This window comes from Mesoplodon bidens (genome assembly GCF_964165515.1).
Source record: "Mesoplodon bidens genome assembly, chromosome: X".
NCBI classification, from domain to species: domain Eukaryota; kingdom Metazoa; phylum Chordata; class Mammalia; order Artiodactyla; family Ziphiidae; genus Mesoplodon; species Mesoplodon bidens.
The window spans coordinates 33,232,905-33,248,637 of NC_138163.1; the positions used below are offsets into that span (position 1 = coordinate 33,232,905).

Consider the following 15,733-nt stretch of genomic DNA (forward strand, 5'->3'; position numbering starts at 1 on the left):
GATCCTGTAGCAGAGAAGTGCTGAGTTAGAGCAATAGACCAAAACATAGGTGAAATTTGAGAATCATCTGGGTCTTGTAAATACTGCCATAACAGTGCTGTCTCTTCCCATCGTCCCTGGTGGAGACTACGTATGTTTTCAGTCTCCAAGTATAGATGTTGGAACCCCTCTCCACCACTCCACTGGGCATCCATGGGTCCCTGTTGTTCATGGGGGAACTTTCTCATCAAATAGCCAGGCAATGATTGTTAGATGGTGTTTAATGTAACATTATTAATGGTTAATAATAAGAACTTTTTCTTCAGTCTTTTTTTGAAAAGAAAAGCTTGGGGTGGAGGGGCTAAAACTTTCCCCAGCCTTTCCTAGTTCTCCATGCTTTCTTTTTATCCTCTAGGAATTTTTTGTCTTTTGCTTTTTGTTTTTTATTACTCAATATAGTTTGCCCTCATTATTTAACATATGGTAGTTTGAAAAATATTTTTCTTAGAGCTTTAGACACAGTCACAATGTTTTCTTAATTTGTGCTTCAAACATTCAGAATTCCATTTTCATAAATGACATTAGAATGATTTTCATCCTTTGCTTTTTGAACAAATATAGCATGACCATTTTTAATAATCTAATGAAAAATGAAGCTCTGAGAATGAAAACTTTGTAAAATTCTATAATATCTGTTATTAGCTAATTTATTAAATGATTCACTGTCAATTAATTCATAACCCTCCATTACCTACTTGCAAATAAATAATGAACTTGGGGACTGAAAATAATTGAAATACCTACATACGACTTTAGTTTGAGTATAAACTAAATATGAACTTTTAAGGATCATTACTTTTTTATATTTTCCTTTTGATATACTTCACTGACTAATAATGGAAGCCACAGCATCATTGTCAGCATAAGATAAAACAGGGCAATTATCTACTTCCTGTTTCATACATAATGGATAACAGAGTTTCCTTCAAGACCATAGTGAAAAAAGGCTTTGGCCGACCACTAATTTTAATTGTTAATATCATATATTAATATTTAGAATTTGGGGGCTTCTGTGGTGGTGCAGTGGTTGAGAGTCCGCCTGCCGATGCAGGGGACGCGGGTTCGTGCCCCGGTCCGGGAAGATCCCACATGCCGCAGAGCGGCTGGGCCCGTGAGCCATGGCTGCTGAGCCTGCGCGTCCGGAGTCTGTGCTCCGCAACGGGAGAGGCCACAGCAGTGAGAGGCCCGCGTACCGCAAAAAAAAAAAATTTAGAATTTGACATTTAAAATTTCAAATTGTGCCATGAAGTAGAGCTCTTTACCATTCTGCTTAGAAAAATAAATAGGTAATAAATATATTGGCTTCATTTTTCTTTTCTTTTTTTTTTAACATTGCCAAATTACTCTAAAAACATAAACAAAGATGTATCCTTCTTGTATTTTCACAACCAAGAAAATCAGATAGTTTAAACATTTACATTAGTAATTTAAGCAAAATAGCATTTAGCCACAGTCCTCTCTTTTTTTTGGTTGTAAAGTCCTAGTTTGTTTGTCTTAATCTATGTCAGAGAGTTGACTGAGTTAACAGACCAGGCATTTATTGGCAGGAATATTGACTATTATGTCTGAGATTGGCTAATTGCACTATGTAAAGCCAATACAGCGTGCAGCACAGTTGGGTTCCCCCAAAAACAGAGACAAGGAGAAATGGATTGCGGGAGGGCTGCCTTGTGGATATTTAACTCTTTGTTATGCTTGTACAACACACTGGAAAACAGGAAAAGAGATTAATGAGACCTAGAAGATAGAAAGTTTAGATTTTCTGGAGGTAGACTAGCACATCCTTTGAAGATAAGCATCAGCTTATGGAGAGGCTGAAGTGCAAATATGTGTTTCAGCACAGACATGTCAAAGGATAGTAGGTGCTTCACCGTTGACCTTTATTTCTAGTGGTTGTAACGAAGATCAACTTAACTGACAAAAATTAATAGAGCATACTCTCTTACTTGCTGGCTTAGTGAGAGGACCATTCAAAGTCCTCAAAGGGATGGACTTTACAATCTCAAAGATAGTACAAAACACTGCAGGGCTCGGGAGCAGGCAGAGGGCAGTAATCCAAAACCCAATTGAAACCATGTAAACTGGATAACATTATAATTTATTATTGTTGGCTTTCCCCCCAGGGCTTCTGTGACTCTTCTCCTGCAGTCATCTGCTTTCATTGCGAATTCTCTCTGTTTCTCTTTCCTTCTGCCTCTTTCTGTTGTTTTCTATGTCTCACTCATTCACATGCCCATACATATACACAAATACCTATTAAGCATTAGCTATGTGATAGACTTTATTTCTGTTCTCAATCTAATGGTTTATTTAACTAGTGAATCTGCTTTTATTAAAGGTTCTTAGCATATTAATATTAAGGCAGTATTATTTGAGCCAGAAGAGTAATAAGGTATACTTGTTCAATTTTCTTTGGAAAAGCAATTTTCTTACCTTCATATTCTTTGAGCCTCTAATAATAATTATAAGGTTAAGAACAGAAATGTCCACAGCTAGATACACTTAAGACTAATTTGATGATCCCTGAACACTATCAAGTTAATGGATATTAGCCATAACATGCAAATGTATAAACTATGTCCTCACCGGTTGTGAAAGCTCCTTGTGACAATTACTATAAAGTAGTAATATATTGATACATTTAGAATTAGTAGGAATAGTTAATATTACTAATAAACCTCTCTTCTTTCTTTTAAACCTGTTTTTTTTTGTATCCCCTCTCCTTCCTGGGAGGGAGAACAGCTCAGAAAACCAACCCAAGGAACCAAAGGCTTACAATTGGCCTCAAGAGACTTGACATAAGTAGTTATGGCCATAACCCTTGGTGCCCTGATGTTCTTTGCTCATGTAGATTACTAAGGTCTTCAGAAGTATTAATTAATTGTACCTTATAAGAGTTCAGAGAGGTGGTTAAATACTAATACAGCCCCATAATCCTTTATCCAAAAATCTTTGGGGTCCACTTGTTTCAGAATTTAGAATTTTTCAGACTTTATAAAAGCAATGGCATAAATATATACTGTCTATTGTACAACCCCTGGACTGGGATGTGGGCCAGCACCTCTTAATAAAATGCATCACTATTTTTGTAGCTAAAGGTAGGAGAATTCACTAAATGAAATACATAAAGACTATAAATATCCTCATATCAGTTCTGGTTAGGTTTTCCCACCAATGAGTTAGAAAAGAAAACTCCATTTTCAGACATTTTTTTCAATTCCAGAATTGCAGTCAAAGCATTGTGGAGCTATCCCTGCTTTGGCCAATGGGGTTATAAAACAGAGACTAAAGTGAGAAAGTACAGACATGTTCTCTGACCTTCTGTGACCTTTTCCTAGAACTATAGGAATATATGCGCCCCCTTTTGCAACGTATACTGTATAGTGACTTTGGGAAAAAACATATTTTGGGGGGGTATTGTCATAGTGTCACTATAGAAAAGAATGATCAATTAATTAATTAAGTACATGGAGTTTAAAAAACTAGGCCTGGGGCTTCCCTGGTGGCGCAGTGGTTGAGAGTCCGCCTGCCGATACAGGGGACACGGGTTCGTGCCCCGGTCCGGGAGGATCCCACATGCCGTGGAGCGGCTGGGCCCGTGAGCCATGGCCGCTGGGCCTGCGCGTCCGGAGCCTGTGCTCCGCAACGGGAGAGGCCACAGCAGTGAGAGGCCTGAGTACCGCAAAGAAAAAAAAAAAAAAAAAAAACTAGGCCTGTGTCCACTTTGGTCAAATTGTTCAAGAAAAATTATCTATTTGACTTTACCATATTAATGACAATATTTTTTTAATGCCTACTGAAAGTTATTTTGCCTGTACAGTCAGTTCTGCTACAGTGCATCTTTTGAAAACATTAATTTGTTCCCATTCTGTTGGTATATTTGGGAACAATTTGAACGTAAGAGAAATTGCATGTTTGCATATGTGCGATTCCATCTGTTAAAAATACTAGGTGAGTGCAGGAAACTGCATACAGCAGATAGAGCCATGGAGGAATACACAAAATGCACACATGCTTACATCTGAAACATCCACCAGCTATCTTCGTTCACCACATGTATTAGAAGCCTTGCCCATCCACATCTGGTGTTAGAACTTTCTGTCTGATTCAGATAACCCTCCTTCCACCACTTCACAATAACTCACAAGTTGCAACCCTTCTGACACCCACTTTCACAAGCACATTCAGGTATTGTGCCCAAACCCCATTTTTCCCATAAGCCCCTTACCCATGCATGATTTTGTGATATGCAATGAATTTTCAAAATGCAAACATCACCTTATAGCTGAATTGACTGTATGTATTAATGAAATGAAAGGGGTAAAACACCCTGGCGGATACCTTGAGAAGTTCCCACACAGTGTTTCTGGGCAGATATATTCTAATTTCTGGTGAAAAGTTTCTCTAACACATGATCCAGAAGAAGGTTTATTTGCAGAAAAAGAGAAAAAAAGAAGTCTATGCATGACAACTTTCTTCTCCCACTTACCTTTTGACAACAAGGATAATGTTTTTTTGAAGGCTTATACTTCAGTTAACAGCTCTGCCACACCTAAAATGCCTTGGATATAGAGTTTGGAGGACTCGTACCCCCCCACCCCCCGAGAGATTTTCTTTCCAAGTTATTCTAGGACCTTAAACCTGAAACTGACTCCCATCCAAGTATATTATGTGAATTAGACCTTTCCATCTGAAAACTTAATTTACTTTCAGAAAGCTTTATAAGTATGTCTGGATACCCATATTTGCATAATCACTACTCCCCCCTTCTCCCTTGCGTCTCTCTCTTGGGCACAGAAACGTATGGTTGCCAGATACATTTGGAAGTGAGTGCATGTGACTCTTAACCCCTTGGAACTGGTGTTCTAGAGCTCCTGACACGGAACCCTAATGTAGTTTTTATTAGTATTTAATGTTGAGAAATCCCATTTCATGGAGCCCAAGGATTAAATTACTTCATTTGGGAGGGAACCAGTGCATTCCCCATCTTTTTCCTGAGGTGAAAAAAAGAATGAAGCCGAGATGATTTACATTTCATAAAGGCTTAAGGTCCGGATATATTCCACTCAGTCCAATCTTCTGAATTTTAAAGACAGTATTAACAAGTAGGGAAACCTCTGCATATTTAAAATGTGGAAACAAAAATAGACAATAAAATAGATATAAATAAAAATATACATATATATAATCAAAATATATGTTTTCAATACATATAATCGATATATATAATCATAATGACTATACAAAGCAGTACTACCTGTGGAAGAAATGATATAATATGTTATAACAATAGAATGATTGTAGTTTTCAATGAAGTAGAATTTTTATCATTTTTCATAATTAGAAAGGAGTTGCAAAGATTTTGAGGAAATCCAACAAGCAGTAAATCCAAATGATAATGAGTGATCCTTTCTTTTGAACAATTGTACCGAACAGGAACTTTCTTTCTTTCGAACAACTGTACTGACAGAAACACCTACTCATTAGGCTAGTAGATGTCACACGTGTTGCTTGGAAGGTGTTCTGAATGCAAGACCTAAAACTGATTCCTTTTCTTTCTAACTCTGGGCTCCCACCTTTTGCTTCCCTTCCTTGCATCATTAAGTTCATGTATTTAGGTGACAAATCTGTAGAGTGTGTCACTGCTGCTCTCTTCACATCTTGGAGGGCATGATTTTAAGCACCGTCTTCAGGGTATCATTGTCCTTCCCCATGGCTCTGGGAGAGATGTCACTGAGACCTCCAAGGGGGAAACCTGTGCTCTATGAGCTGTCTAGAAATCCAGTGGCTATATCAGAATGAAAGAGCCAAGGGAACCTTAAGGGTGGTTCTCTAGGTCCCACAGACCAGTGAAACACCTTTCTATCAATAAAAACTTTTAGGGATCTTACTCTGTACCCAGCACTATGCTCGATCTTATGTGGCATTCAAGAAAGGTAGAAGGTGATTTGCTCTAAGAAACATGTTGTCCCTTTGGGGAGATAGGACAAAAACATGGAATAGCAAGGGAATGTTGTAAAATTGCAAACTCAGAGGCCAATTTTATGATAAAAATAGTGAGTGTTGAAGTCAGAGAAGAGAGTCATTTATTTTCTGGAGTAGTATAATGCAAAGAGTTCTGGGCTGGGAATCATCAGACGTAGGCAGGCAAATTCATACAAGGCGAATGACTTTGAACAAATCACTTCACCTCTCTGAGCCTTGGGTTCCTCAGCTGTAAAATGGAGAGGGAATGAGGGAGGGCTGAACTAGGTGGTTCCTATGGTCAATTCCAGTCTCTCTCTTTTTTTTTTTTTCTCGACCGTGCTGCGCTGCTTGCAGGATCTTAGTTCCCTGACCAGAGACTGAACCCAGGCTCCTAGCAGTGAAAGGGCGGAATCCTAACCACTGGACCACCAAGGAATTCTCCAGTCTTAAAGTTTTATACTCCTGCTACCTTCAAAAGACAGTCACTGACATACGACGTCTGAGCACATTTTACATGAATTAAAGTTAATTATTAGGAAAAAGGATTTTTATCTCTATTTAACATATGAGGGGGTAAAACTTCCAAATGGTAGAGGCAGAACTCAAACCCAGGCTTTTCATGCCCGCAAATTCTGTGCCCTTTCCACTATGCTGTGTTGCATTCCTTTGTAACGGTCTAAGAGGGGAGCAGACATAGAAGCAAATAACTGCAGTGCAGGTGGTATGTCATAAGTGAAGAATCCAGAAAATGTGGAGGAATCTGTATCTCTGTATCTTAAGGAAGTAAAGAGAACTTGTATTACAAAGATCTGCAAGACAGTGAACGGAGGATTGGCCAGAGTCAGGAGGTGTGGGTTCTGATCTTGGCCATGCCACTAACTTGCCAAGTGTCTGGACAAGCAATTCTCTGGGCATCAGTTTTCTCATCTACAAAATTAGTGTCTCCCCAGGTGTTTTGGGTTCCAGCATTCAATGCTTCTTTGAGCCCCAAGGATGGAAAGCATGCTCTGGTTAAGGTTATGAGGATGAACCCAGAGGTTTAAAAAAATTAACGAGATGTTAAGTACTTGTGATGATGTTTTTAGTGGGTATGGAATTTGGGCTGGGCCTGGAGTAATGGGGGTGATTTAGAAAATTCATGAAGCATTTTAGTTCCTTTTACATATACAAGGGTAGCTGACTTTCTAAAGGAATTCTTTGTATAAAATGAACGATCACCACTCCTTATCTTTTGTACAGTTCCGTTCTTCATATAGCAAGCTTATTTAAAGGGAGAGCCACCTGTACTAGAAAACACAGCCAAGAATTTGTCATGCTCTTGGGGCACTGGTATCGTTTTAAAATACGAAAATGATGCCAGTGTCTTCAAAATTCAAGTTTGAGGTGGAAGGGTTGAAAAGAGTGATTTTTTTTTTTTTTTTCTGTTATCAGCCACTGCAAAGTGAGTCTCAGCACAAACCAGCTGAGCCCTTTGCTGGGCATCGAAAGCCTGTGGCATTTTTCTCCTTTTCAACTCTCAGTCATTTGGGAGGTGGGATAAAGCCATGCTGTCTACAAAGTTCATCTGGAATGTGCTGGTGTTACAAGAAATCACTTGACATCTACTATGTTTCTCCCGTGAAAGAGAGGTGGTTATCAACTACAGTAGTGATTTCTTTTCAAAGAGGTTTAATTGGGGTATTTCTCATGGGCCAAATTCTAACTTACTGTGTGTACGTGTGCCTGCCAGGAAAACAGAGGGAAAATACCAAACAATAGCAACAACAGAAGTCTGAGGACCGCTGTCCCAGGCTGCCCCCTCTGCAAACAGGCAGAAAGAACAGTTTATAAGCTGCCTAAGCTGCAGCTAATATGGTAGAGCTTCTAGAAAGGTGTGGCAAAGGGGGGTGGAGTGTGGACTGTGCTTTGCATGGCCGTGGAAATATGTGTAACAACCTGAACAAACTCCTTCTAGCCTCCCTTTTATAAGTAGCACTCTGAGTTGGGGGGCTGGCGGAGACATCAGTCTCACACAGTTGAGTTACACACTTGGGAGCTGTTTTTCCGAAGTATGGATTTGCTCCCATGTAGGCAGGCTGGCATCCTTTCCTGAGGAAAGCCAGAGGTGGCCTTATACTTTTATTTGAAGTGTGGAACGATCTTCCTTGCAACAAATTTGTCCCTTTCACTGGTGTTTTCCGAAGTGAGACTTTTGCAGCTGATGGAAATCGGCTCACTTCTGTTCTGTAATTCAGTGTCTTGTTGGTGATTTATTTGTTCAGTAGCAGAAATGATGACAAATTGTGTGAGGCAGCCTCATTTACTTTTGAGCTGCTATAGCCCTGAAGAATTTACATGTAAATGCGACTGTGAATGTTTTACATTTCATAAGCGTGCTGCACGTGTTTTTGTAAGTTAAGTGACATTTTTACAAGTAGACTGAACTTCACTCTCCCCCCACCCCACAGGTTATATTATTCTGAAATCCTGATAAGTCTGCCGTGCTGTTTTCCTGCCTGCCAAGTGAGAGAGTCTGTGTCTATTTTGTGTTTTTCTCCTTCTCTCCTCTTTAGACATGCAGAGCAACTCACACAACCAGTTCACCTTCAGACCCCTCCCGCCGCCGCCGCCGCCTCCGCACGCCTGCACCTGCGCCAGGAAGCCGCCCCCTGCGGCTGACTCTCTCCAGAGGAGATCAATGACTACCCGCAGCCAGCCCAGCCCAGCCGCTCCAGCTCCCCCAACCAGTACACAGGATTCAGTTCATCTGCATAACAGCTGGGTCTTGAATAGCAACATTCCGTTGGAGACCAGGTATTTGAGCTATTATCAATCCCCTGAACTTAAATATTGGCACAGGATGATTCCACTGAGTGCAGAAACGCATAGACATCTGCAGAGATGCACAGATACTCACACAGCTACACACCCAGATGCCTGGGCAAAAAGGCAGACCCCTCCACAGGCACACCATCTAGATCCAGGCACAGCCACAGACCAAAGCAGACGCCCGTGTAAAGAGGAAACCACAGATGCATCAACACCCCTATGGTGGACACCCACAAAAAACATAGGAAGCCAAGCAATTGCCCAAACTGTCATTGTATCCTCGAAGGAAAAGACAATTGTCCCTTGTTTTCAGATGCTGCAATATTACAGGAAAATCCAGACACAATTGGAGGAACAGCGATAGTTTACATTTTATTTACTTTAAGATTATTTGACAAAGTAAGTTGCCTTCAAACGTTTTTAAAAAGCATTTGCGGGCCTCCCTGGTGGCGCAGTGGTTGAGAGTCCGCCTGCCGATGCAGGGGATACGGGTTCGTGCCCCGGTCTGGGAGGATCCCATATGCCGCGGACTGGGCCCGTGAGCCATGGCCGCTGGGCCTGCGCATCTGGAGCCTGTGCTCCGCAACGGGAGAGGCCACAACAGTGAGAGGCCCGCATACCGCAAAAAAAAAAAAAGAAAAAAAAAAAGCATTTGCTCCATCGGAAGTCCATGTGTAATTTCAAAAACTTGATTCTGCCTTTAGGATGAAGTTTGATCTTTTGAGCAAAAAGTTTGCCTCTGTTTTTCTGTTGCTTCATATATTAGGTTTCCAGATTCCTCCTCAAGTCTTTGTCAGGTGATTAAAGCTCTACTCCTCCACAGTTCTACGTGCCTTGATCATAATAGACTTTAGCACTAGATGCGATTAATTGAGAAATTATTCATCATTTCTAGTTACTCTCTCAAGTCAAAGATTACAACTTTCTATTAAAGTAGAAAAACATTAACTAATAAAACATAGTATTCTCTTATCTTGTTAAACTGAAGGACTTCCCCTTGTCTTCTATATGTCGTCTTTAGATCTACCACCAAAGCTTTTTCTAAACACATTTGTGTGTAAACACTGTGGGTATAATATATCACTTCATAAGCAATGTCTGGTGTCAACTCTGATCAACTTCTATCCCAATAATCTGAGAATTGGAATGGAAAGGGGAAGACTAATAAACTCACATTATAAGACTATTTTTCTTTAGCAGCATATTAACTTAAATGCCAGCCATAGCATCAGAAGTATGTCACCACCAACAAACTAATGGCACTATGGCCCAAATCCAGGAAACTCTATGGCATCCATCACTAACTAGATTAAATAGTTTCATAAACTGATATTTCTAATCTTTCGCAAGAGGTAAAATAGCAGTCAGCACCTGTGGTGAAGATAACTGAATTATCACTGTGCTAGTGATAAGGTTTGTGTATCGTTCCCTTTTTTTTTTATTTTTTATTTATTTATTTTTTTGCTGTACGCGGGCCTCTCACTGTTGTGGCCTCTCCTGTTGCGGAGCACAGGCTCTGGACACGCAGGCTCAGCGGCCACGGCTCACGGGCCCAGCCGCTCCGCGGCATGTGGGATCTTCCCAGACCGGGGCACGAACCCGTGTCCCCTGCATCGGCAGGCGGACTCTCAACCACTGCGCCACCAGGGAAGCCCTTTTTTTGATTTTTAAATTGAAAGGCAGGGAAGTGAATGAAGTGAGAGAAGCAGAGAGCAGTGTATATCTTCAAGGAGTTTTCACTAACGGTGGTGATTTACTCACTCTTCTTTTAATTCCTTTGCAGGGCCTAGTGATAGCTAAGAAAGCAGTGGGCCAATCTGGTTAACTAGCAATCTTGATAAGCAAACACACTTCTTTCATCTAAGAAGCCAAATAACAGGAAATCTGGAAGGAGGGTGGGGAATGGGCTCAGGCAAATGGGAAGAGAAAACTATTCTTATTTGAAATGTACATCTAGGCATGTTTGTACAAACTGCACCCACGGACCTTCTGTATCTATGCAAGGAATGTATTAATTGGTCTCAGTTTCATAAGACGCAGAGAAGAACATAAGTTTTCATGTGAGACTGAGCAGAGAGAGAGTACCTTTTTAGTACATTTGAAAATATATTCAACATCACAAAGTTGAATTTTAAAAAACCTAGAAACCCCATCAGCTTGATCAGCAAGGATTTTCCAAATATATCCTTTACAGTGTTCATTTCACATGTAGTCAATAGAAGGTAACTCTGTGAGTACCCTGGCACTTAATTATGAGCTGTGTGACATACCGCTCTGAGCCTCAGCTCCCTCATCTGTAAACATGAATATAAAATTGCCTGTCTCGGGACTTCCCTGGCAGTCCAGTGGTTAAGACTCCGCGCTCCCAATGCAGGGGGCAACGGGTTCACCCCCTGGTTGGGAAACTAAGATCCCGCCTGCTGCACAGCGTGGCCAAAAAATAAATAAATAAAACAGTGGATATGTAAGCCAGCTATACTTCGATTTAAAAATAAATAAATAAATAAAAATGCCTGTCTCAACAGATTGTTAAGAAGATCAAGCTAGTGTAACAGAATGTGCCTCATACATCATAAAGCATTATAGAATTTAAAGGTAATCTTGCTCTCCCTACTAAGTGGTTACCTGCTTCTGCCTAAATATCTCCAAAATAAGGAATGGACTCATTCATAATGCATTCCATTTCATCTCAGACAACTACCGGAAGAGTCTTATTGAACCAAAAATCTCCCACCTCTTAACTCCACCCATTCCTCCCAGGTCTAGTTCTAGGGTCTCACAAAATAAATAAAAACCCTCTCACACCTGACAGCCCTTCACTGTTGCTGATACTTCTCTTCTAAATGTTTCCTCAGTTCCTTCACTTGCTCTTCACATTAACTGGTGTCAAATCCTCCATCCTGGTCTCTTCCCTTAGAACATACTTCAGTCTGTCCAGACTGCGCTTGAAGTGTCACGGCCAAGGTTGAATGCAGGTATAGGTTATTAGGCTCTTTGGTTGAAAGGAGCAGAGGTCATTCAAATTGCCTCAAATAATTGAGAACATCTTTTTAAGACTGTTATCTCTCCCTGGGAACCCAGGAAATACTGGTCAACCCACAAGGAAGGATAAGGCCTATAGATCTCTGGCACCAATATGACTCAGCAATTCTCTGCAGTTTTGCCACTCTCTGTCTTTTTCTTTGCCCAATAGCTTATCATCAGCTTGATATTTCTTTTGTCTACCACATAGTCTCTGCCTTCTCATAGCAATGTCAGGTTTTCATTGCACTATGTGACTCCAAGTATACTTCCCAGCACCTCTTACTTTATCCCTTCAGTGTCTGTCCCATTGTTACCTGCCTAATTCTCCTGCTAGCTCTAGGTTTTTAAACCTAAGAGAGTGAATTTGATTAGCCCAGTTCATCCCTTTTGTACCAGGCAGTGTTTAAGTTTCTTGGCAAGCCCTGTCAGTTATTCTCTCAGTCAGTTAAGACTAAGGGGAGAGAAAGATCATGTGATTTAAAAAGCAACAGCATTGACACCTACGGCTGCCCCTGAGCAAGAGCTGGGAGCAGATCTATGTACCTTAGATGGAAGTCTCAGCAGACAATCAACTTGACTGACTCATTCAGGAATTTGTGCTATGACCAACAATCGGATGTCTCCCCTGTTCTAACTAAAAGTTTCTCTTAATGCCGTCTACTCCAATATCAGCATTTTTGGTGAACACATAACACTACTGATACACACCGAAAACACTAAGTAACTAAACTCTTAAAACTTAAACGAGTTCTGAGGCTAAGCCACATTTTAGTTATCCTATAATTATAGAGTTGGTGGGTATTTTAATTGTGTGTTTGGGATTGGGAAGATGTAGGTATGAATAGGTTTAGAGGTTTGATTTGGCCTAATTTGATTTCATCTTGTTAACCTGTGGATATGTAGCTGACTTCTAATTCTGCCATACAAAGTATTGGATTGGCCAGAAAGTTTGTTCGGGTTTTTCATAAGATGTTGCAAACCCGAACGAACTTTTTGGCCAACCCAATATTTGCATTCTATTGCTCTCATAACTGTATCATCTGTAAGTTTGTTAGGTATGTTTTCTTCATTTTTATGTAAGTCATTAATAAAAATGTTATATAGGATAATATTAAGGTCAGAGCTTGGTGGCATGCCACTGGAAACCTCCCAGCAGGTTGACATTTATCCATCAGGCAGCATTCTTTTACTAGCATACAACCCACATGTCTCCATCTTATTCACAGGCATATCATGAGAGACCTTGTCAAATGCCTTGCTGATATCCAGATAGAGAGTGCCTACATTTTTACTGATCTGCCAATCCAATAATGATATCAAAAATAGAAATGAAATGAGAATTGTCTAACATGACTTGTTCTTAGAGAATTTATGCTGCCTTCTGACGGTTACTACTTTTTTCTTAAGTGTTAACAAATCATCCTTTTAATAACCTGTTTTAGGATTTTGCACTCAATCAACATGATGTCCCTTGTCTAATATAAGGACCCAATGTGCTTTCTGTCCCTTTTCAAAACCAAAGCCAACACTAAGGTCTCCAGTCTTCTGACATACGTCACCCATACCACAGTCCCAAAGCTTTAGCAACTATGACAGGGCCATCCAATCCACAAGACCTCTCACCACTCTGCAATGTAATTTTAATTCATTTAGAACAGTTGAGTGCCTTCTTAGGGACACCTTGCCTATCTTAGGCTTCGATTTATGGTTATGATATTGACTACCCTTTTAAGTCTAGAATCATTCTTTTTCACAAAAAAGATACAGTCATTCGATATTATTCCATGAGTTGTATGTCTATCCTATCCTTGCTCTTCTTGCTCTAAACGTATTTTTTAAAAACTGTTCTGTTGGGCTTCCCTGGTGGCGCAGTGGTTGAGAGTCCGCCTGCCGATGCAGGGGACACGGGTTCGTGCCCCAGTCCAGGAGGATCCCACGTGCCGCGGAGCGGCTGGGCCCGTGAGCTATGGCCACTGAGCCTGCGCGTCCAGAGCCTGTGCTCCGCAACGGGAGAGGCCACAACAGTGAGAGGCCGGCGTACCGCAAAACACCAAAAACTGTTCTGTCATCTTTAGCAGGTATTTTTCAACCTTTAGGGTCATTTTGGGTATGAATCTTCTTGGCATTTTTTTCACCACACCCTCTTATATTTATTTAGCCCTGATTTTCATCCCTTTATCTCAGTACATGTTCTTTAGAAATCAAAACTGGATGGAGAGCACCCAGTACAGGCACACTGGTTTCAATAGTCAGCAAAACTCCCCAGCTCCCCAGCTGACTCTTAATTCATCTCCCTTTTTTGGAGTGTCTCCGGGCGTGGAATCATACCTACTTCACTTTAGAGAACTGCTTTCCTAAAGTCTAGGATTTTGCTTCATAAAGTACTTATGAACTCTCAGCTAAAATGGTTGCTTTCTCTAAAGGTTTCTATTGCCTTCGACTCACCAGTTTCTCTTTTTTAGTCAGTGAGAGAAACAAATATCCTTATCATTTTCTCTACCTTCTGGGAGGTGGAGTTGTCAACAGTGGAGGTTGAAAACTTGTCAGATGTTGGCCTTTAGTTAAAGGATACGTCTAGCGGATGTCTGTGGAGCTGAAACCACTCATGTTTACTACACTTACTCTTAGAACACTTTTGGAACATCTGTGTTGGAGCATCTATTTCCTCCACCTGGCCAAGTGGCTTACTGTAGACTCCCTGATCTCTTCACCAAAATGAATCCTGCTTAAAGATTTTGCTGTGATATTCAATACCAGGGAGAACTTGGATCTGATATTAACATCACCACTTCAACTCACAACGACAAATCAGAATTGTGTGGAGGAGTCAGGCCAGAATAATGGGTAGCAACTATCTTCATTGATTTTTAGCGTATTCTGACAGATGGCTGTAGCTTGTTATGAGGCTAACTGCCCTTGGTGGCTTTAGGCCAATGTGACAGTTAACGGGAGCCAACGGGTTATTTTTACAAAAGAAGAGCCAGGGCCATTGGCAGAGGAGATGTTGACAAGGAATGGAAAGAGAAATGAAATCTACATGACCAATGCTTTTTACCAGACTTATAGAGCTAGTGTCTATCTTGGGGAAATAAGAATCATTTGGAAGAAATATTCATTAGTGGTGATGGCAGTGATTTAAATATCTATGGGATAATACTCTTTAAATATTAACCCATAAATGTAAGGTCTCTAGTGGTAGTTACCTTTATTTTATAGTACTACTAAAATCTACCTAACATTTATAAGTAGGTTTTCTTTTTTCCCTTAGGGTGTTTGCTGTGGAAAAATAGATTCAGTGATCATTTTTTCCAAGCTCAGAATATACATATTCAGTGCTTAGATCCAACAATATCGCATGCTTGAATCCTTTAACAGCACTGGGGTTAGCAAAATCTATCTTCAGCCACAGATTTAAAGATTCTTTTTAAGACAAGAAAAGACTTCGTAGGACTAATCTATGACCTATAAATCCTGTTTACTACAGATGAACAGGAATCAACCAAGCTTTTCAGCCTACACCAAATGATGGATGTGGAATATGTTAAATTTACATGAAGGAGAACTCTGTAGCCCTTAAAATATATTTTACATATTGAGAATAAAAATATATCTATAGTAGTCTATTGCACTTGGACAGTGAAGAGCAATATTTTAGAGATTATCATGATATAGTCTCTAGTCACTTTGGTAGTGGTATTATTTTTTTAATGCTTTTGAATTGACTATTTATAGTTTCAATTGAAAATTAAAACCATAGGCAAACATAATGTGTTTCATTTTATAAAGAAAAGGAATTTCACTATAGGTGCGATGAAATCTGGTTTTAATATGGAGAATATTTATTTAGCAATCTAAATGTGAATCTAAACAGATGTTTTTAAGGAATTTAAAAAAA

The 15,733-nt window shown here is 40.2% G+C and overlaps 1 protein-coding gene across 3 annotated transcripts in view; it reads left to right on the top strand.

Moving 5' to 3' along the window:
- The window catches only part of TENM1 (teneurin transmembrane protein 1), a gene marked incomplete at both ends in the record, with an annotated part of 588,520 nt that overhangs the window by 226,090 nt on the left and 346,697 nt on the right, over nucleotides 1-15,733 (top strand). For all 3 annotated transcript variants that reach the window (XM_081221281.1, XM_081221282.1, XM_081221283.1), the window contains one exon: nucleotides 8,559-8,799. In XM_081221281.1, the coding sequence (XP_081077407.1) occupies nucleotides 8,559-8,799 (241 nt within the window). The remainder of the gene's footprint in view (nucleotides 1-8,558; nucleotides 8,800-15,733) is intronic.